Source organism: Lynx canadensis, chromosome B3, assembly GCF_007474595.2.
Source record: "Lynx canadensis isolate LIC74 chromosome B3, mLynCan4.pri.v2, whole genome shotgun sequence".
In the NCBI taxonomy this organism is placed as follows: domain Eukaryota; kingdom Metazoa; phylum Chordata; class Mammalia; order Carnivora; family Felidae; genus Lynx; species Lynx canadensis.
In genome coordinates this window covers 111720243-111741723 of record NC_044308.2, presented here as the reverse complement: position 1 = coordinate 111741723, position 21481 = coordinate 111720243, and the positions used below count along the sequence as shown (strand labels likewise).

Here is a 21481-nt window from a genome sequence, read left to right as displayed (position 1 = left end):
AAGTGTGATTATTTAATTCAATTAAAACAAACAAACAATGCCCAAAGTAAGAAAATAAAAGCTCTCAAAGAGTATTCTTAGCAACTTTGTAATGCATACCAACTAAATTCAGTTTTCAGTGTTAAAATGGACTAATGACTCTTTGACCTAAGACCTGAGTAGTCACTCAATCAGAAACAGAAAAAAAATAATAATAATAATCAGAAAAACTATAAAACTCCTCTTTTTATCATAGTTTTCCTACTTAAAACTTAACCACCAAATCATCCAATGATGTAAAATTCTAGAAACTTTACAAAATTCCTCTTTTTAAAATTTATTTTTTGTTATCAAAGAGAATGTCCAGAAACATTGAGTACTAAAGATCTGTTCATGGCATTGTTTTACAAAAGTTCCTAATGGAGTGTGAATATTTTATTTTCTGATGTATCCTTCACTTATTAATGATGAGGTGGGTGAACTGATGCAATTACTTAAAAAAAAAAAAAATCCAGACAAAAACATCCATTCTCATTCTGAATCTGCTGATTGGAGTGAATTCAGTGGTTACAATAGCACCACTGGCAAAGGATCAACCTCCTGATGTAGGGAGCTATTCGGGGTCTTCTCATTAGGTCACAAAGGTCTTTCAGATATAGGCACCATGTTTGAAGTCTCACACAAAATGTCTGTGTCACTTAAATTACACAATGTGGCAGTGTTTGTCTCATGGGGACATAATCTTGAAAGAAGGGGCAAAATAGAAAACAATCTGTTTGTATGTTATATGTGAGTACATTATTGGACTGTGCATGAGTTTAAGGGCATTGTGGCCCTTGTTAAAGAGTAATTCCACCAATGAAGCATCTGTCAGTTCCCAATTGCTCCTGGTGCTTGAAGGTGTCTACTCATTTCACCATGTGTTGTAAGGTCAGGGCCTTCTTCATCTACTGTTTGGCTCAAATGGTTTTAACTGAATTTAGTTGTCCTTCTCTTCCATCTAAGCTTTACTTCTCAGCCTCAGGATATGTGGGGTACTTGACCGTTTCTATCTTCTCTCGGACTTTGTAGGAGGGATATAGGCCCGTCCTTCCCAGTTTCCTGTTGACACCTTTAGAATAGCCATCCCAATGATTTCCAGCCACACCAATGATATCTCCAGGTTCCATGGGGATTTCATCTACAGTTCGAGGTTGGTGAGGATAAATGGCAATCTGGTTGTGGGCATTTTGGCCCCCAAAATAGTAGATGTCATCCAAAGAATGGAAGTTTGCAGAAGCATCAGGATGAAGTGTTTGCATGATTTCATAAGCGACTCGACAGACCTTGGGAAAGAATGAAAAAAAATGTATTAGTATACATGAGATCTTCTTCATAGCAAACTGAAGGCCCTTGACTAAACAGACTAAGACTAGAACAGGACTAGGACCGGGAGGATGGGAAGTAGTAGATTCTAGTCACAAGTTTTTACTCTATTTGCTCTGAGATACGGTACAAATCATTCTTCATCTTTGTGTATCTTTTTTTTTTTTTAAACATAAAAGATTACTATAGCTAAGGTCTTTGGGAACAAAATATAAACTACAAAGTACTTTAAGAAGATGAATCAGTTTTAATGAACATTTATTAAGAGCTTCACAGTACACCTCGTGTTGAGCACTGGTTACAGAAAAATGAGTAAGACATAGTTTGGGTCCTTGAAGAATTTAAGGTTGAGGATTAGGAATATAAATACTTTACACAAACGCTGCTGCTCCCTTCCCTTCATTCAGTCTCAATGAAATGCATACTCTCTTCTGCTAGATTTGGACTTATCTCAGAACTCTTCTCAAAAGAAATTCATGTAATTATTGACAATGAACTAGCTTTGGCAAGTGAGCTAAAACATATCTGCCATTTCTGTTCTAGAGTTTTAAGTGTCCTGAGTAGATATAAGCATTCGAGGACTGAAATAAGATGTGCTAATCTTTGGTGAAGATGTATCTGCCTGATGCATGTAAGGCTACTTAAAAGATTCCTATGTCCAGAGAATATCTACCATGCCCACTGGATGGCCACTGAAATTCCACAATCTGAGATTCACACATTGAACCTGATGCTTGGTGATAAAGTTGAACTATAACTATTTTCATAGGGGGACAGCATTTTAAGCAATTAAAAAATATGTTCATTATAGAGCAAATGGGTTTAAGGAACTTCTCTAAAAATAGGTGAAGACAGAAGAGAGAATGCTATCATTTTGCTTCTTCCATTATACATTGTGAACAGAGAACTCAAGTCATATTAAAAAAAGATTTTTTTCCCTAAATCTCCAGTTGTAGTTGTCTCAGTTAATTAAGCTTTATTGTCTCTATACCAATACTTTTGCATTTATTTAAAATGATACTACTAACAGTAATTGTTGACCTGCTCAGTGGAGCAATTTAGGATTGCCCAACAGTCTTTTAAAACTCTGGTATTTATGAGATGATAAAAGTGAGTGGAGACACTCATCCTTAATTGTTATGAGCAAATGAAATCTGATTAGGTTAAGCATCACCTTAACCTCTTAAAGAATCTGAATTTCAGGAACTTGAGGGATGCTTTTCAAATGCTATATGTAACTTGCAAATGAAACTAAGTTTAGACAATATTTAAAATTTTGCAAATATGGACTAAAATACAAGGAGAATCAGTGACCTGCCCAAATTCTAGTGCTAGAATTTCAACTAGTCATAGAACCAAGACAATGACTTTACTTGTAAGTTTCTACTTCATTAACAAACTAGCTTTATATTGAGGATGGCATGGTACAACTGAGATCACCATTAGAATACTGAGACTATAGCAAAATGAGGGTCAAAAAGGTTTGGAATGGGAACACCAAAGTCAGCCAAAGGCCCACACAGGGCAAGCAAAATCAAGTGGAGCGTCTGGGAAGGAAGAAACTAATTAAAACAAAGCAGCTCGGACAACAGCCAAGTATAGTTAACAGTGATAGAGGCTAATATTTTCTGAGTTTTTGCTGTTGGACATTGTTTGTAGGTATTATTTAATTTAATCCTCTCAGTAGCCCCATACAATTCTATCATACTCATTTTAGAGGTGTCAAAGTTCTGTTAAGGAATCTGCCCAAGGTTACACTATTATTAAGTAGTAGATTCCAGTTTGGAACTCAGGCAGTTTGTGTATGTTTGTAAACTCCCAAGCATATTTTCTCTTGTAGATCCTGTTCTCCATGTTTGGATTATAACACCAGAATGGTAAAATACAGGGCCAAGGCAAGCCATGGGCAAACTTGACAGTTGTTCCCCACCACCCCCCACCCCCGAGCCCCTCCACTCACTCTTCAAATATATCTAGCCAGGAATGTAGGAGCTTGCACTGCCCTTGGGAGGACCACAATGTCAGTGTGGCAACAAACCCTGATGTAGCTCCTCCTCTCCACTATTAAGTGTCTCAGTCTCATAAAGACACTGCCTTCAGTCCTACACCCTTAGGGACCTGCTTTCTTTGGGGGATAATCCTAATAATCAATATATATTTTGGTATCCACAGTTGTTGCTGTGTCAGCCTATGGATAACATGTATTTTCTTCAAACAAAGAAAAATGAATGGTAGAAATTTCAGACACTGAGATGGGCCAATATGGGGACCTTTATCCTTTTCATAATAATGGTAACCCTATGAGTTGGTTGCTGTTATTATCCATATTTTACAGCAAAAGAAACAAGCCCCAGAAATATTAAGTAGATTTCAAAAAAAAAGGAGGGGAGGGATAGGGGAGGAAGGAGCTAGTAAATGGTACAGCCACAATCACAGTTCTTTTGGGCTCTCAGCTGTACACTAAACTGCCTTAGGATAAGAACCTAGTACTGTGCCTGCCACATAGTAGGAGCTCAGAAAGAGCTGTTGAATGAATACTGCTTCATTCATAATACTAGCCTAGCAGTGAAGATACAAGTCCATGAGTGGTATTTAATCCCCAAGATCCCATATAACATTCTTTGTAGTTAAAAAATTTCTCTATTTTAGCCATCCGGAAATTTACTGCAAAGGGCTAGAAAGAGTACTATAATGTTGATGTTTGCATTTAATTACCCTAGGCTTCATCACTAGGCTTTACTAATCCAAATTGTGTGGCAGGTAAATGAAGGCTTTCAGTTGATATCAATACTCAGTTTGATACTAGACAGGTAGCATGATGGATGCAAACCCTCTGGCTTACAAAGCAGTGGCTGGCCATATGTAGTAAGTTTCATTTCATTTATTTCATGTCAGTGTATCATTTAGTACACCACTAAGCACACAGTAATGGGTAAGAGCAAAAATGTTGCCAAAGAATAAAACACAGATACAACTGTATTAAACCAAATAAATAAATAAGGAGAGGAAGGTCCATTAACCTGAATTTTATCCCTGAGGAGTAACCAGCTGAGTTTATATGAGACTCCAAAGCCTTCTCAGAGCAGATGGGATCTTGTTTTGTTGTCAAAATAGATGGGGCTGGGAGATCTCCTAGTGTGAGAAGTTAGAAGTAGTTCTGGTCTCTTTTGGTGATGCTGAGAGATCCATGCACTTTTCCTACAAACTATGTTGTTCTGCTATTCGATGAGAGAACAAACAATATCCACTGTTGTTTCATGGGCCATACCTCAATGCCAGAGTCATCTGTCTAGAATAAAATGAATGTAGTATATGGCTTTTCCCTTTGGGCTTTCCAACATCTGATTCGAAGTGTAATGAGGCCAGTTGTGTTATGTGTGGATTTGGAATCAGACAATGGAGAGTGCCATGAGTATGTTGTATTAAGTGTGAAAAAGAAACGTGTCACAGGGGGGGGGGGAAAGTAAATTTGTCCTATGGTGATTTTAATGGTTGAAACTACTGAAAAATGTTGACTGCTTCTTAAACAATGCTGTTGACCCAAAGCCTACTTTAAAGTGAGCATCTATGACAATGTCTGTAATCTGATTACAGAGTAATAAAAACTGATTCAAAAATCTGATAAACAATAATAACTTCTGTTATTTCACCAACTGCAGTTTCTTTGCTTCATATTTAAGACAGTTTTATTAAATAGGAAAATAAGTGACAAAGTAGATGCTTTGGGTATAGGCAACTTCCAGTAACACAGAACACGATTACAGTATTTGGTAGAATAGTTTGGAATGTGATTGCACAGCTTTCAAAACTTACTTGATGTTATTGGAAAATGTTAATACTGCCTCTAATTTTCAGATTAAATCCTGAGGATTGTTTTCTTCAATTTATGAGGCTTTTAGAACAAACTTGGTTTTGAGAAACAGTTCTGATGAAGGGATTCAGAAAACTAAGTGCAACAACAGTAACAAAATTAGAGCATAGAGTCATATTATTGGCTTAAAAAAATTTTTTTTTCATTTAAGGAGAGAAAATTCCCAGATCCCATTTATGAATATAAAACCAAGAAAGCTTAGAAGCCCTGAGACTGAGGGGGATGGGTCCAAAGCCTTATAAGGAATCCCGATTAAGGTGCCGTGATAGTCATGCCTATAGTTTCTCAAACATCAATCAAGTCTTGCATTTTTCCTTTGGGCATGACATTTCATTCTTCCATTATCATTTACAGTCGTTCATGGTCAACATATAAACTCTTTCTCACTATTCTCTTATGCTGTAATAGTGCTCAAAGGATAGTTCACAGGAGACAAAACTGTCAAAGCATTATGAAGAAGATATTAAACTTGTTGTCACTTTCTAATAATCTCTTGGAATATCAAGGAAAGTTTGAGAGTTGGTTGTTCATATTTTATTCTGGGCTGAGATTTGATTCCCAGTGTTTTATTCTTTTGTCACCATTTTGGAAGTTAACATTTTAGTCTTCTCCCATTTTCTAGTATGCCTATGGCATATATAGGAACATCTGCAGGTTAATTTCCCTAAAGTCAACAAGTACATAATTTTACTTGCACTTGTTAAAGCAAATACTATTACTTATCATTTACCCTTTGGGAATGAAGAGCTTTTGTTCCTGAAAATTTATATTATATGGTGATGTTCTCTTTCAGTAGCTAAATAAAATAGAGTTGAGGTGGCATGTTGGCACAGAGAAATTAAAATGTTGAATGTTACTGGCTACTCTTCTCAACAAAGAACTGTTATACCCGCTCAATGCACATGATTATTTGGTGGAACCTAAACATTGCCCATGAGCACAAGCAGAAGTAACAGAGTCCTTGACTATCATGTTTCTCGCTCCTCCTAAAACATGAGAGTGTATGGTCTGAAATGGGGCCATGTGAAAAAAGCCTGCTAAAATAAATACCGTAGAGTCTCTCTAACAGGCAAAGGTATTCCTATACCTTTCCCTACATAAATGACAACAGCTACTAACATTGTATTTATTTAATACATCACTAAGTACTTCTCAGTGCTTTACATATAACTTTTAATCATCCCCAAAACTCTATATAGTAGGTGCTACTACTATTTTACAGGCAGGGAAAAATAGGTCAGTGACATTCTAAGTAATCTGTTCAAATGTCACCCAGATATACTAAGTGGTCAAAGTTAGATTTAAACCCAGACTGATCCCAGAATCCATGTTGCCTCAATCTTGTTCTCTGCCTAGAAGTCAATGGCTTGGCATTTTGATGCTATCCGTGACTTTTTCTCACACTCCATTGGCGATTATGATGAGACATTTCTGGGGCAATTTCAAACAATTCCAATTTTGGTTTATGGCAAGAGAACTTCTACAATCAAGCAACCAATTTCATTCACACTGTAAAAATAGTGAACCGTACCAAACCCATTTTTTTCTAAAAATATTTTCAAAAAATGCTGGAGTGTAAGTAAGCCCAAAGATTTATCAGTGAATGTGGAATTATTCCAATCTCAAAGGCTACAGCTGATAGTCATCAAGAAAGGTATGTGATGATGGCAGTGATCATATTTAGCAAACTGCTACTCATTATATAAGTGTATTTTTACTGTTAAACTTTTAATTCTGAACCCTAACATAAAAACTTCTGAGATATTCAAGTCTATTTTGGGATACAAGGTATTAGTTTGAGTTTTGCTTTGGTTCAAATGAATAAAAGTTATTTTGGATGAACCCTTACTTGTCAAGCGTTTTTAGAAACAATATAGTATATGCACAAATCTCATTCCTTTGGAGAGAAAAAGTCCTCTGAACACCACTCTTTCTTCATATGAACAACTTCTCTGAACCTGAGGTCTGGAGAACACACTGAAGTTGATATTATTCACAAAATAGAACAAAGTAGTATGAACAATAATATGCCCCTCAAGCTTGGACGGATTTCCACTATCATCAAGTAAGAGAAGTTCTGATTTCTGGGTCGAAGTTAGAATCATGAGGTTGTATGAATCAAAAATTCTACAGCACATCCTTGAAAAGAAAAAAAAGATTTTCTTTCCAGAATGAGCCTAATGGTATTTATTAAGAGCTGGAAGAAGGAAAGCAAAATACAGCACATCCCTATAAGTCTCAGTGCCTGCCTACATGTAAGGCTGCTCAATGTTCAGACATGTATATATTTATTTCATTTTCCAGCTTTCTGACCACAGCAGTGATTCTCAATAAAGGCGATTTTGTCCTCCCCACTGCTGTGGGATATTTGGCAATATCTGAAGATATTTTCAGTTGTCACAACTTGAGATGGGGGTGCTATTGGCCAGGAACGCTGCTCAATATCTTACAATGCCCAGGACAGTACCTCACAACAAAGTACCTGACTATAATGCTAATAGTGCCTAGGTTGAGAAACCCTGGACTTTAGATAGGCCTAAAATCTAGGCCTACAGAGGAGGTGCTCCACTTGGGAAAAATGACCCTTGATTCACTCATTCAAAACAATAAGCATTCAAAAATGTGTATAGAGGTAGTTACTAGTCATTTGCACCTGTTGATCAGGTGGGCACCTAGCCAGATTCTCAGTAACAGTTGAGAGATACCAAGTAATTATAATACCCCTGTCTACCTCCTATGAGAATAGAAAAGGGAGCTTCTCAAAGATGGAATCCTCATCCCAGTTAGGAAAAAACATCAGCAGTGGATGCCTTCATGGGAACTTGAAGGCCAAGGAAATTTTCTGTTCTGATGAGGACTGCTGCTATGTGACTTCTGTTCTGGGTAGCTGTCTCTGGGTAGGTTGTATTCTTATTCCATACTGAAGGAACTCCTAGTCTTTGCTGAGACAGGTATCTTTCCAACAATCATATCATTGTCCCATTGTGACAATGTGCATTGTCACAAAATTAAAAAAAAAACTGTCCATTTCTTTATACTCTCTGAAGTATATTCCCACGAAAATGATGCGACCTTCCTTTTCACATTTTCTTTTCTCTGCTTCTTTTAAGCTTTTAGGCATACATTTATCTTACATGACCTATATTTCTTGGTAATTATTCTCCAATTATTTCATATGAGTATTTTGCTCACTAGATTCTGGACCAGGATAAGATCTATATATTCAATCTCTCTGGAAATCCTCTCTGCACCTAATATAATTCTGAGCACAAATAGTCATTTAACAGCTTGTTGAGTGAACTAACCAGTAATACGCACATAAATGAGAGAGCAGAATAAAACCAACGATAAATATTTCTATGCTGATATTCCACTGTGTATACAAGGCTGATTGGGCCACTCATAAAAACAAATACACCAAGCCCCTACCATACAATTATCTGCAACAATTAAACTCAAAAGAATGATTACAATATGGTATTGCTTAAATTTAATGTATAGTTTCTTGCATGGTAGAAATGTAATAGGACTTGAAAAAGAATTACATTTACTCTTTATTTTCTATAAAGCAATTGAGTGAGACACAATGCTTGGTATTTCAGTCTCTCAGTATCAGTGCATCGATGTGTAGAAGTGGATGGATTCCGGCTGCATACTGACTGTATGCAAAATCAGAAAGTATTAAGTAAGTGTACTTACTTGCTATTTCAGTTAAATGCTGTGAACATGCCAAGTACTTTAAACAACTCCAGTAGCGGCTTCAGCAGAGATGTATTCAACCATTGCTGGCAAGCAACTAAATACTCGGTGTACTTGAATAGCTACTTTTTTGCAGGGGAAGGGGATGGAATTTCCCCATTCTTTCACAAAAGGAATTGTTCCCAAATATTAAGAAAATTACATCTGAGTCACGATAACTTTAAACACACACATACACAAACCCAAGAACTTCCTGAACTCAATATGACCAAAAAATACTGACCACTTAAAAATACCCTACTATCACTTACCTGGGATGAAAAAGTACACACTAGGAAGTCTGCCTGGGAGAGAAAGTGTATATCCAGGATCACACCCCGAAGCGAATTTTCTGTGTATCGATTGTGTAGTCCGGCTGACCAAGAGATAGAGTTATCACTAATAAATTCGTAAGTGGGGTACCTGTAAAAAAGAAATAAATTTTTACATAGTCACTGAAATCACAGTACTCTATCAGGATGTAGTATCTTATCAGGAGGAGGCAGAACTACTCCTTTGACCAAAGCTCTTTTTTCTAACAGTAAGGAGAGCTTTAATTATGGCGTTCAACAGAGTAGTTGATGACGCATCTTTGAATCCATCAGTGGGATAGCAAACATTCTGGAGTATGTTACATGTTATTGGCACATCATATAATATACACGTACATGTATCAAAATAACCCCTCACGTATCAAAATTCGTAAGAGTTGAAGGCTCCTTATTTTCTTTGTAATGAGTGACTTCTATGAGGTTTTTCAAGCTGCCTTCACATTTGGCCATTGAACTTTTCCTTTAGAATACAAAAATCGTGATTAAATTTCATTTAAATTTTTGACTTAGAATTTGTGATCATTGAGACTTATCTCCCCTAACCCCCATCCTCAAAGCACCATCTTACCAACAACAATAATGGAAAACTAGTTTAATTCATTTATAAAAACAAATTCCTTGTAGATGTCAACTAAGCAAGATTTTGGTAGTCTTGAGATCGGGTATGTGCTTAAAAATATTAAAACAGGATATCTTTAAAAAGCCTACCATATGTTCAAATGATTCTACTGTGAATTAAGAGGTTTAATTATACTCTAGTATAAAGTGAATACATTTTCTTAGTGCATGGGGTAGATCTTCAGAGTTAAGTTGCAAACTTTGGGACTTACAAGAAAATGGGCTAATAATTGTACCTGCTTTATATAGTTTTGTAGGAATTAAACACATTAAGCAATGTAAAGTGCATAGAGGAGTCCCACACATGTAGTAAATGCTCAGTAAATATTAGCTGTGATTGTTAAACATTCTTCTGTGGATATCCAGCTGGTCTTATTCCTTACTTCCTTTAGATCTCTGCTGAAATACAGCCTTATTAGTGAGGACTTTGGCAATTTCTATCTCTTTCACCTGCTTAACTTTTCTTCATGACCTTTATTATCATTTGACATAATATGTATTTACTATTTATTTACTGCTTGTATCCATTCCCACCTCCATCATCCCTAAGTGTAATGTAAACTCTATAATGAGGCATTTCATCTGCTTTGTTCAATGTATTATTCTCAGTACCTAGAAGAGAATCCGGAATACAACAGGATCAATGAATATTTGTTGACAGGGTAATAGTTCCTATTTATAAACCCCGAACCATAAAGAATCAGTTTACATGTCTGTCTCCCACACAGTATTCCCCAAAGGTTGGGACTATACTTTTCTTGGCATCACACAATGCTGTGTGAGTAAATACATGCTACATCGGTAGTACTCACTACCTATGTCTGGGACTTCTTCCTCAGCCCCTAACAGCTGCTTCAGATTTCTCTCCATTTCACAGCCACCAAGGAGCTTCTTCTCATTGCCTCTAATGATGACTGTGACGGCAAAGTCTCCAAATGCTGTTTCAGACTGGTAATCAGTGTTCAGATCCATTTGGCTTCATTATTTTTGACATTTTACCCTCCTCAGCCCTGAATCAGGGAGGCGAAGGAAATGTCACATTTGTTCTAAAAAGAAAACAACCCCAAGGACTTTTAATGTGATTCTTGTGGAGCTGCATATCCAGGTATGGGGCAGAAACAGCAACAAATAAATATGAAAAGGCCGGAGGAGAGAGGAGAGGGAATTGTTAAAACACACCAGTACAATTTTTATCCTTGAATAGAAACTAATTCTGTCAGCAAGGTTTGGGTGCTGAATGAAAAGAAAAGAGTGATCTTTTTACTGAGAAGTGACAGTAACTTTAATGCCCTTCCTAACTTAAAGACCCCTCCCTAGAACCAAACCAAAAGAACACCTAAGTTCCTCAGGGCTCATCTGTATGTGCAAAAGACTGCTTGATGAAGGATACTGAGTTTGGAAAAAGAAACTGAAACAAAGTAAATAATGGAAGAGGGAGACTTTGCATCTCCAATAATGAGCATGGAAATTTTTGCACAAACATGCTTCTTTCTTGTCTTTTGCCCATAAGTATGTTGGCAGAGGAATTCTTTTACTGTGAGGTTGTAGAGATTGGCAGTGATAAAAAGAATATTTTTTTCCTCTTCCACCTTATAAAAATTTGTTTATATTACTCACAAAGGACTAAGTTAAAGTTATAAACTGACAACACATTTTCTTTTCTAAAGTCTTTCTCCAGGCTGAGGGAGATACTCTTCATGATTTCACTGCACCTGGTATACAACTCCTTCCGGACATCCATCTAACTATACTGTAATTATTTGTTACACGTATACTGCCCACCAGTTGGATACTCCCGAAAAAAAGGAGCAGCATATTATCTTCTATTTCTCTTTGTATTCCTAGTGCCCTGTAACTGTATCTAGCATATTACAGTTCAATAAAATAATGAAAAAATTAACCACTCTTTACGGCTGAGCCTTCATTTCACAGGGCAACCAAACACTTAACAAAAACTTTTAAATAAGTTTTTCTTGCCTCTATTTATGTAAATGAAACTAAGTTTAGGAGTGCTCATCTAGCATTTTTGATGAAGAGCAAACTACATATGTAAATATTTACCCTGGGAGATTTTTAAAGACTTGTTTCTTCTCCTGTTTCACCCCTGCTCCCAATCTCCACATCTTAGGATACAATGTTGGATAGACAACTTTAATAGTTCTTACTTCTTTGCCAATGAGTGTAATTTAAACACTCTACCAGTGAATTACCTAAGAGAGTTATCTCCACATTGGCAATGGTTGTCACAGTCAGTGGGATGCGGTGCCAAAATCTCACGGATGAACTCAGTCTTAACCTAGAGAAACCTGAGGTATGATACCAAGCAGCAAGGCATTAACTGCTCATTTTCACACAGAAGCCACACATATAAAGCTAACCTTGGCCGCTTTTACAAAAGATAAGCTACCCAGAAAATAGATTCTCCTCTGACTGTGTGAATTCTATGTATCATTTAACCATCATTCTCAGTTCTTTACCCTCTTGAAGCACAAAGTATCATAATGACCCTGTACTCTATATACTGTGATGAGAGATTCAGTCATGCTTTTGGTCTCCTAAAACAATGGCAGAGGTTTTATGATTTGCTTAGGTTTCAAAACCAATCCTGACAGGTCTAAAGCAGAGTTAATTCAGAGTAGAAAAACACAGAAGCAAAATAATGAGAAACAGCATCTACATTCCTGAGAAGATCTTCAAATTGACTCAGAAAATTAAAATGAAAGGACTTGCAAAGAGGTAAAAAAAAAAATGCATAAAATGCTGCTGCAACATTTCTAACAGAATATGGGAAAGCTGTCTCTTGAACTACCATAGACAGAGGAGATAGTAGCTGCTGACCATGAAAAGGAAATTCAAGTTTTACTAGTCCCATAATCGTGGTAACTACTAATGCCAACTAATACAAAAATACCATGCTGTACTATGGATCAAAGTTGTAAGATGCCCATATCCTTTTATCTAAATATTTCCAAAGCCTGAAACCTAGCTTAAGGAAATAATGTGGATAACTTTAGAACACACTGTAGCATTATTTATAAGAGTAAAAAACTGGAAATGACGTAAGTGTCCAATATTAGAATGAGCAAGTAAGCAATGGCACATCCATACAGGAGGTATGTAGTCATTAAAAGGGACATTTAAGATAATTATTTTTTTAGTGACCTGAGAAAATGGATCCATTGCTGTATTAAGTAAAAAAGAGTTCAAATTATATAGAATAGGATCAACTACTAAAATGGGTAACTATATAAATGACTAAAGGGAATATATCAACATTTATTAGGACTGAGTAATGGGACTGTGGGTATTTTTTTCTTGCTTGTATAGTTACCAACTTCCATATCGTCTAATAAGCATGAATTATTTTGCTCATCAAGGGAAAAACAGGAAAAGCTTGTGATGCTTCAAGAACAAGTAAAAGAGTAGATAACATTTTAATATTTTTTCAATTAAGCTACAAATTCAATCTGGTATTTTAAAATGAAGGAGCATGGTGAACTATTTCTACTCTGCTTCTAGATATCAAACTGGAAAAGTATCTGTGAAAATTTTGTATTGTGTTTTCTGCCCAGATGTTCATTTAATCCTTAACTGTAAGTATGTAACTTGGCTTACACTTGACTGATGAATTTCATGGTCCTATGTATGTCAGTGAGAGAGAGAGAGAGAGAGAGAGAGAGAGAGAGAGAGAGAGAGAGAGAGAGAGAGAGAATATACTCATAGAGGGAGGCTTAAAAGAAAAAGCAACTTATATCCAGTTTAGATTCTTAGGAGGGAGAAATAGGATTTAAACTATTATCCAATGCTTCGAATAAACATCTACAGTATAGTCCTCACTTCAAATTTGTTTTTCTCCCCAACCTCTATTTGTGACATAAGAAATGGACCAAAGAATAAATAAATTAATTAAAAAGTCACTAGCTTAAGTGATTAACATCTAATAAAATGTTTTCAAACTGATGGAATTGAAATAAACATAATTCAGTACTTCCTGGGCACTTACTAGAGGTAGTTACTGTGTCTAAAGTACTTCTAATCCAGTGAGGGAGACAGAGGTAAGCAAGTGCTAAACACCAAGTCAGAGCAATGCAGACAGGAGGGACACTTCAGGATTCAGGGATGATTTCTGGAGCAAACAGTGTCTGAGCAAAGCTAAGAACACAGATTCTTCTCCCTCATTCCTTTCTTTCACATATTTAATACATCCCTTATTTATTAATAATAAGTAAAGGCCAATTCTAGGTTCACCTAGATCCTATGATAAATTCCCAATTAGGATCAGTGTGTTTATGTGTTTTCTTAACCCCCTATGTTAACCCTATAGTAGCACTATTCATACTGTAGAGTATGAGTAATTGTCTGTTCCCCCACTAGATTGGGAATTCCTTGAGAGCAGAGTTATCTTGCTTATCACGGAATCGCCAGCACCTAACACAGTGCCTGAAATATAGGCATGCTCTATAAATGACAGATTACTGTTTTACTGTTCAATACATACTAGCAGTTCTTACTCTTCCACTTTTAAAACTTATCTTCTGATTCTTTATTTTTCTTTAATATAACTTCCAAGTTCCAGAATTTTTTTTCTAAGATGAACACTTACACGTATTTAAAAAAAATTTTTTTTAACATTTATTTATTTCTGAGAGACAGAGAGAGACAGAGCATGAGAAGAGCATATGAAGGGGAAGGGCAGAGAGAGAGGAAGACACAGAATCCAAAGCAGGCTCCAGGCTCCGAGCCGTCAGCACAGAGCCTGACATGGGGCTCGGACTCACAAACCACGAGATCATGACCTGAGCCGAAGTCAGACGCTCAACTGACTAAGCCACTCAGGCACCCCAACTCACACATATTTTACATATGTTTCAGTTGCCCATTAATTGCTAGTGAAGATAGTGAGAGCAAAAAGGCAAGCACCTGGTATGTTTTATTGCTATCAGTCCTATAGAGTTGGTTAGAGTTATGGACTGAATGTTTGTGTCCCCCTAGAATACCTATGTTTGAGCTGTGATAGTATTTGGATAGGGGGCCTTTGGGAGATGATTAGGATTAAATAAAGTGCATGAGAATGGGGCCCTCATGATAGAATTAATGCCCCCACAGGAAGAGACACCAGAAAGCTTGCTCTCTCTTCCAAACACACAGAAAGGTCATGTGAGTACACAGCAAGATGGCAGCTGCCTACACACCAAGAGAAGAGGCTTCAGAATGAAATATACACCTCAAATACTCTTTGATTATATTAACAGTCACAAAGGTACACAGTTGTTTGAATTAAAAAAACTCCAATAATTAGTAATAATATCATAACAAGAATGACAAGTCATGGGAATTAAGGATTCCTTTCAACTGAAAAAGAGTCCTGGTCTAGAATCACTAGTTCATTTAACTTACTTTGTTTTTGCCTCCTTTAATAAAGAAGGGTCATCCGTCGCCAAATATACTCTTCGTTTATCCACTTGCATTCTGCGAGAGAGAAGCTGAAAATGTTCTTCAACGTGTACCATGTATTCCTCAATGGGATGGAAGGCTGCCTCTGTTCCTACTTTGTCTGTACGTCTGACGTGTACTCTGGGGGGGGAAGGGAGAAAGTCAGACTCTGCTGATAATGTTCTGATCCTCTGATCCACTGTGTACTTTTAGGCTACTCAACTTTATACCTTTATTTATGGTGGCATCACAGACATTTTAAACCAATTTTTTTTTCATTTTTGCCATTAGAAAAATTAAAATGTTTTAAAAATTCAAACACATACATTCTAAATATATTTGCATGTTTACACAATACAAGGAGAATTAGAAAATAAGCTTTAGAAGAATGCTTTCTTATAAAGAAAGTAATTAGCATATCCAAGAACAGTAGAATAAGTGGAAGATTCCAGAGTTATACTCCATATAAGCAGCAAAATACCTACCAGCCTCCCAGAAAAAACTGGATATAACTTTTTAAGATTTTTGGCAACAAATGATACCAAGATTCACAGTTGTTATTACAGAATATTAAATATATTGTTTACAGCATTTGATGCCAACTTCTCTCATTCTTCATTTTACCCTGTATAGTTACTATAACTGCCAGCTTATAGAATTGAAAATTGTCTGAGGAAAACACAGACCTTCAAGAATTCTTCCTAATGCACAATCAAGGCAGGCAAACCTTTTAAGAATTCTTACTATTCTAAGTTCACAGAGACATTCTACCCCTTTTGTTATATGCATAATGAATTTCCTTTTGCTGTTTTTCATGCTGTCAAACACAAGTAGGTATTGATCTCATCTGTCCTATTGTAAAAAAGTTCTAAAACTGTAAAACTGGGGACAAAGATTTACATCGTCTTGTGTTGACTTTCACAGTATTTTCCTCCCATCTTAGTGCTTTCAAAGTAATTTCAATGAAAATAATAATGGTCATAGTTTACTTTCATAAATTAAAACTCTCCTTAAATTTGCCCTTCCTGCATCCTCCCCACCCCTCACCAAATTACTAAACCACTATTTATATGTGGGAAAAAGAAAAAAGTAAATTTGTTTCCCTTTAGGCCATGGTATATAGGCAGGCCTTAGATGGAGCCTAAGCCCAGCTTTTTATTGTGAATCTGGAAGGCAGATCTGTTTTCACTGCAGCTAATCTGATATCTTCATGGGTATCCTCTGCCTTCCAGACTACAGTCTAGATATGCACACCTTTATATTTACACGTATCCTATCGTTGTTTCCTTCCCACATCCTTCTTAATCACTGCTTCTCTCTCAGGAAATTGGAATTGTTCACTGGGCTCCACAGGGATAAACAATTCCACTGAATTTCAATGAAAAGTTTATAAGAAGAAACACTCTTTGATACTGATTTCATCATGTACTTTCTTTAGCTCTAACATTTAAAATAAGGGTCAGTAACTTCTATACATATGAAGACTAAGACACAAGGGAAGATGTTGGGTGGGAGATAGGAAAATGAAAATGAAAATAAAAACAAAGAAGAACTGTAATAATGGAAGGAAGAATCAAAGGAAGAGGAGCATAGGAAGTACTGGCAGAGTACTACTGAGAAATCTTTTCAAGTCTCCAAGTACTACTGAAATTAGGCCTGGATCAAGAATTTTGAGAGGGGCATAATGGAGTCTCCATGGAAGACTCAGAATATTAGTCCGGTGAAGGATATGAGAAATCATTTTAATTTAATGTAAGTTTTTCAGACATTTAAGGAAACTGATGCTTCTGAAGACATATTAATGAACAAAAAGACAACATAAGGCAAGAGGCGGCTGGTTTCTCATACTTTTCAACCCAGTCCTCACAAAAGTAAAAGTTCTTTGTGTACTTGCCTGACTTTCACTACAGTTGACTCTTCAACAACACGGGTTTGAACTGTGCAGGTCCGCTTATACACAGATCTTTTACAGTACAGTACTGTAAATGTATTTTGTCTTCCTTATGATTTTCTAATAACACTTTTTCTCTAGCTTATTTTATTGTAAGAATACAGTATATAATACATATAGCATTCAAAATATATGTTAACTGACTGTTTATGTCATTGGTAAGGCTTCCAGCCAACAGTAGGCTATTAGTAGTTAAGTTTTGAAGGAGTCAAGTTATACATGGAATTTCAACTGCATGGGGGGTGGGGGTCAGCAGTCCTAACCCTGTATTGTTCAAGGGTCATCTATATCAAATTATCAAGCTCTTTCAGGGCAGGGAATGTGATTTTATTTATTTCCAATAGCACCAAATATAATGAATAAATGATTGAATGTTGTGTGGACACAAAAATCTAATTGTTTAGTATCATGTAAGTAGAAACCTTACATACCATCTTAGTTTTTTTTTAGTTTTAAACAAATGAGGAAAGAGTGGCAATCAATGAAGACCTGGAATGATCAAGTACGCTGCCCAAAGTCACACAACTTGTTAGTAGTAGAAGTTAGATGGGACCCCCAGATTCTTGAATTCGAGCACCCTTCTCTTTCATTCCAGCACACTACATCAATGTACAAATAACTCAATTGTCTCTGGTACTGCAATTTTCTGTATTTGGCCAACTCTCAATATGATGTATGGTCCATGGATAATTAGGCCATGCCAAACTACAGGAAAGCTTCCAAGCAAAGTTAAGATGGTTTTTAGTCCTGGCTTTGCCTTTATTAACTCTGGAACTCTGGGCCGAGATTTTCTTCCCTTTAGTTTCCTAACCTATAAGACAGCTATCTCTACTCTTTTCATAGGACTGTGTTATAGGATCAATGAGATAATGCAGTTGAAGGTATTTTGGTAATTTAATTACTATTCTTTTACCTATCAAGATCCTGTTTAAACACGGAAGCTATGAAGACTTTCCTCCTTCCCTGAACTCTCATAATAATTTTTATACTTCTCTAAGGGTATTTATCACATTCTGCCCATATAATGTTAGCTGTATATGTCTCTTTTCCAACAGACTGTAATAAGCTAGAAGGAGCCATTAAAAAAAAATTAATCTCTGTCCCCACAGTAGCAGGTGTTCAATAAATGTTCTGCAAATAAGTGAATAAATCAACACCTATATTAATATTAATCAATAGCTGACTTTATTACAAACAGTATAAGCTACAGAATGTCATAGTCTAGCCTACAAGTCTATTTTTAGAAATGATTTTAGCATCAGTCTTTCTGAAAGGTAATATTTTACAGTGCATTTTTTCCACTGAACTAAAATCCTTCCTTTTATCCTTCTTATCACATCACTTTTAGGGCAGGTATTACCTTCCCTATTTTACAGATGGAAAAATCAAAGCCCAATACTATTATTAAGTAACTTGGTCTAGAATTAGAAAAAATCCAGGAATATTACCTAGGTTACTTAAATCTCAGTCCAGTACTCTTTCCATTAGGCAAATAACATTTTCCCATGGTATGAAATCTGCCACCCGGACCCAGGAAAATTCCTCTTTCCATAACTTTTTATGTATGTGTATAGGAGCACAAGCTTATGCACAAAGATGCTTCTTTGTATTCTTCTTGGTGGTAGGATTTCCTGATATATCTTCTTGAACATAAGCATGAGGCTGAATGCATATGTACATGGTAAGTCCCAAGTGGGCCAAGAGATAATTTTAAATAATAATTTTAACATTATCCTACATTATAAATACTATTTTTATTATCAAAACAGCTTCCAGGCCAGAAAACAGAACACCAAAAAATGCAAAATAATCATCAGTGGTAATTAATGAAGCCTAACAAAAAGTACAATAGAAAAGCTATAAATGTGATAGCTTCATCTCATGGTCTTGTTAGGATAAGATAGGAGTCATGTATAGTATCCAAACTACTCTCAATAAAATACAATTTTGTTGTTTTCCTCAGAAGAGACAGGTAATTTCAGAAATAAGGGTTTAATATATTTGTTGAATGAATAAATAAGTGAATGGGGGTAACAGAGTATGACAACTCAACTGTTCTAAGTGAACAAAGGGAGAATGATCTCCCTATGACCTAAGGTGAACTCTGGAACATCTGTTTTAGGGTATGGCTTGAAAATTAAACTATATCATAAAGTTCACAATATATTGTAAAGTACACATATCTCTGCTACTACAACATCACATTATGAGAGGAATAAATCAGATTCTTACCCAATAACTGGATGTTTGAAGCCAAGCTTCTTAGTAGTCTCTTCTATTTCCTTTTCCAGCCAAGGTTGTGGGCGGATCAAGTATTTGACAAACTGGGACACCCACCACACTGCAGGATCACCATGGACTCGTACAAGCCGATCTGCAAGGTCTTCTGGTACAGCCAGGGGCAAATATGGTGGACGAGGATGAAGACTGTCTACAATGGGGAGCTCAACCACCTGAACATTTTTGTCCTTTACTTCACCTGTGAGAATATCAAAACATATCATCACCACACTGTATTTCTCATACAATTACCATTGGAGAACTCACTCTGGATGCTTTCATCCTCATTGCAACTCTAAAGCAGTATCACAGACGCAGTTAAGTAACTTGCTCAAGGTACTAGCACAAAAGTGACAAAGCTAAATTTCCCATTTAGGTTGGTCTGCTTCTCAAGTCCATGATCTTTTTTTTTTTTTCCCTGTCATAACATGCTGCCATCTCAACACCTCATACCGCAGATAAGGATGCACCCAGCACTCAAAGAATCTAATCAGAGAATAACCATATTCTAGTGAACACAGCCAGCTAGGCAAAGTTCTGTTTTCTGTCATCATTTTTGTTTTTGAACCAGACAATAAAGTATTCTCAAAACTTCCAGATTGTCATTATAGCAAATGGCTCTTTCATTAATTTCATGACAGAGCACCATGACTCTAGAGATACCTAAAGATTACAATTATAAGCCAAGCAGTTATATCTTTTAAAGAAAAAAAAATGGTAATTCTAAAGTCTTTTTTTTTCTTGGCCAAATTATCTATTATGTTTTCAATGATGATAACAATAAAATTTATGTTGATTGTTTATCTGGACATTAAATTAAAATTAGAATAGAGATTAGATGCTAATTTTTGTAGATGATGATTAATTTCAGAATCCAACTTCTATATATCATTAATGATACTGCTGTTCTATCAATTTTTATTTATTTATTTATTTATTTATTTATTTATTTACTTATTTATTTTTTATGAAATTTATTGACAAATTGGTTTCCATACAACACCCAGTGCTCATCCCAAAAGGTGCCCTCCTCAATACCCATCACCCACCCTCCCCTCCCTCCCACCCCCCATCAACCCTCAGTTTGTTCTCAGTTTTTAACAGTCTCTTATGCTTTGGCTCTCTCCCACTCTAACCTCTTTTTTTTTTTTTTTTCCTTCCCCTCCCCCATGGGTTCCTGTTAAGTTTCTCAGGATCCACATAAGAGTGAAACCATATGGTATCTGTCTTTCTCTGTATGGCTTATTTCACTTAGCATTACACTCTCCAGTTCCATCCACGTTGCTACAAAGGGCCATATTTCATTTTTTCTCATTGCCACATAGTATTCCATTGTGTATATAAACCACAATTTCTTTATCCATTCATCAGTTGATGGACATTTAGGCTCTTTCCATAATTTGGCTATTGTTGAGAGTGCTGCTATGAACATTGGGGTACAAGTGCCCCTATGCATCAGTACTCCTGTATCCCTTGGATAAATTCCTAGCAGTGCTATTGCTGGGTCATAGGGTAGGTCTATTTTTAATTTTCTGAGGAACCTCCACACTGCTTTCCAGAGCGGCTGCACCAATTTGCATTCCCACCAACAGTGCAAGAGGGTTCCCGTTTCTCCACATCCTCTCCAGCATCTATAGTCTCCTGATTTGTTCATTTTGGCCACTCTGACTGGCGTGAGGTGATACCTGAGTGTGGTTTTGATTTGTATTTCCCTGATAAGGAGCGACGCTGAACATCTTTTCATGTGCCTGTTGGCCATCTGGATGTCTTCTTTAGAGAAGTGTCTATTCATGTTTTCTGCCCATTTCTTCACTGGGTTATTTGTTTTTCGGGTGTGGAGTTTGGTGAGCTCTTTGTAGATTTTAGATACTAGCCCTTTGTCCGATATGTCATTTGCAAATATCTTTTCCCATT

At 36.4% G+C, this 21481-nt stretch overlaps 1 protein-coding gene across 12 annotated transcripts in view; it reads right to left on the bottom strand.

Moving 5' to 3' along the window:
- Positions 1-300: 300 nt before the first annotated feature.
- FUT8 (fucosyltransferase 8) overlaps positions 301-21481 on the bottom strand; it is a 342855-nt gene continuing 321674 nt past the window's right edge. For all 12 annotated transcript variants that reach the window (XM_032593385.1, XM_032593383.1, XM_032593384.1 and 9 more), the window contains 4 exons: positions 19520-19766; positions 15301-15477; positions 9226-9376; positions 301-1304 (listed from right to left, as the gene is read on the bottom strand). In XM_032593385.1, the coding sequence (XP_032449276.1) occupies positions 987-1304; positions 9226-9376; positions 15301-15477; positions 19520-19766 (893 nt within the window). In that variant the 3' untranslated portion in view covers positions 301-986. The remainder of the gene's footprint in view (positions 1305-9225; positions 9377-15300; positions 15478-19519; positions 19767-21481) is intronic.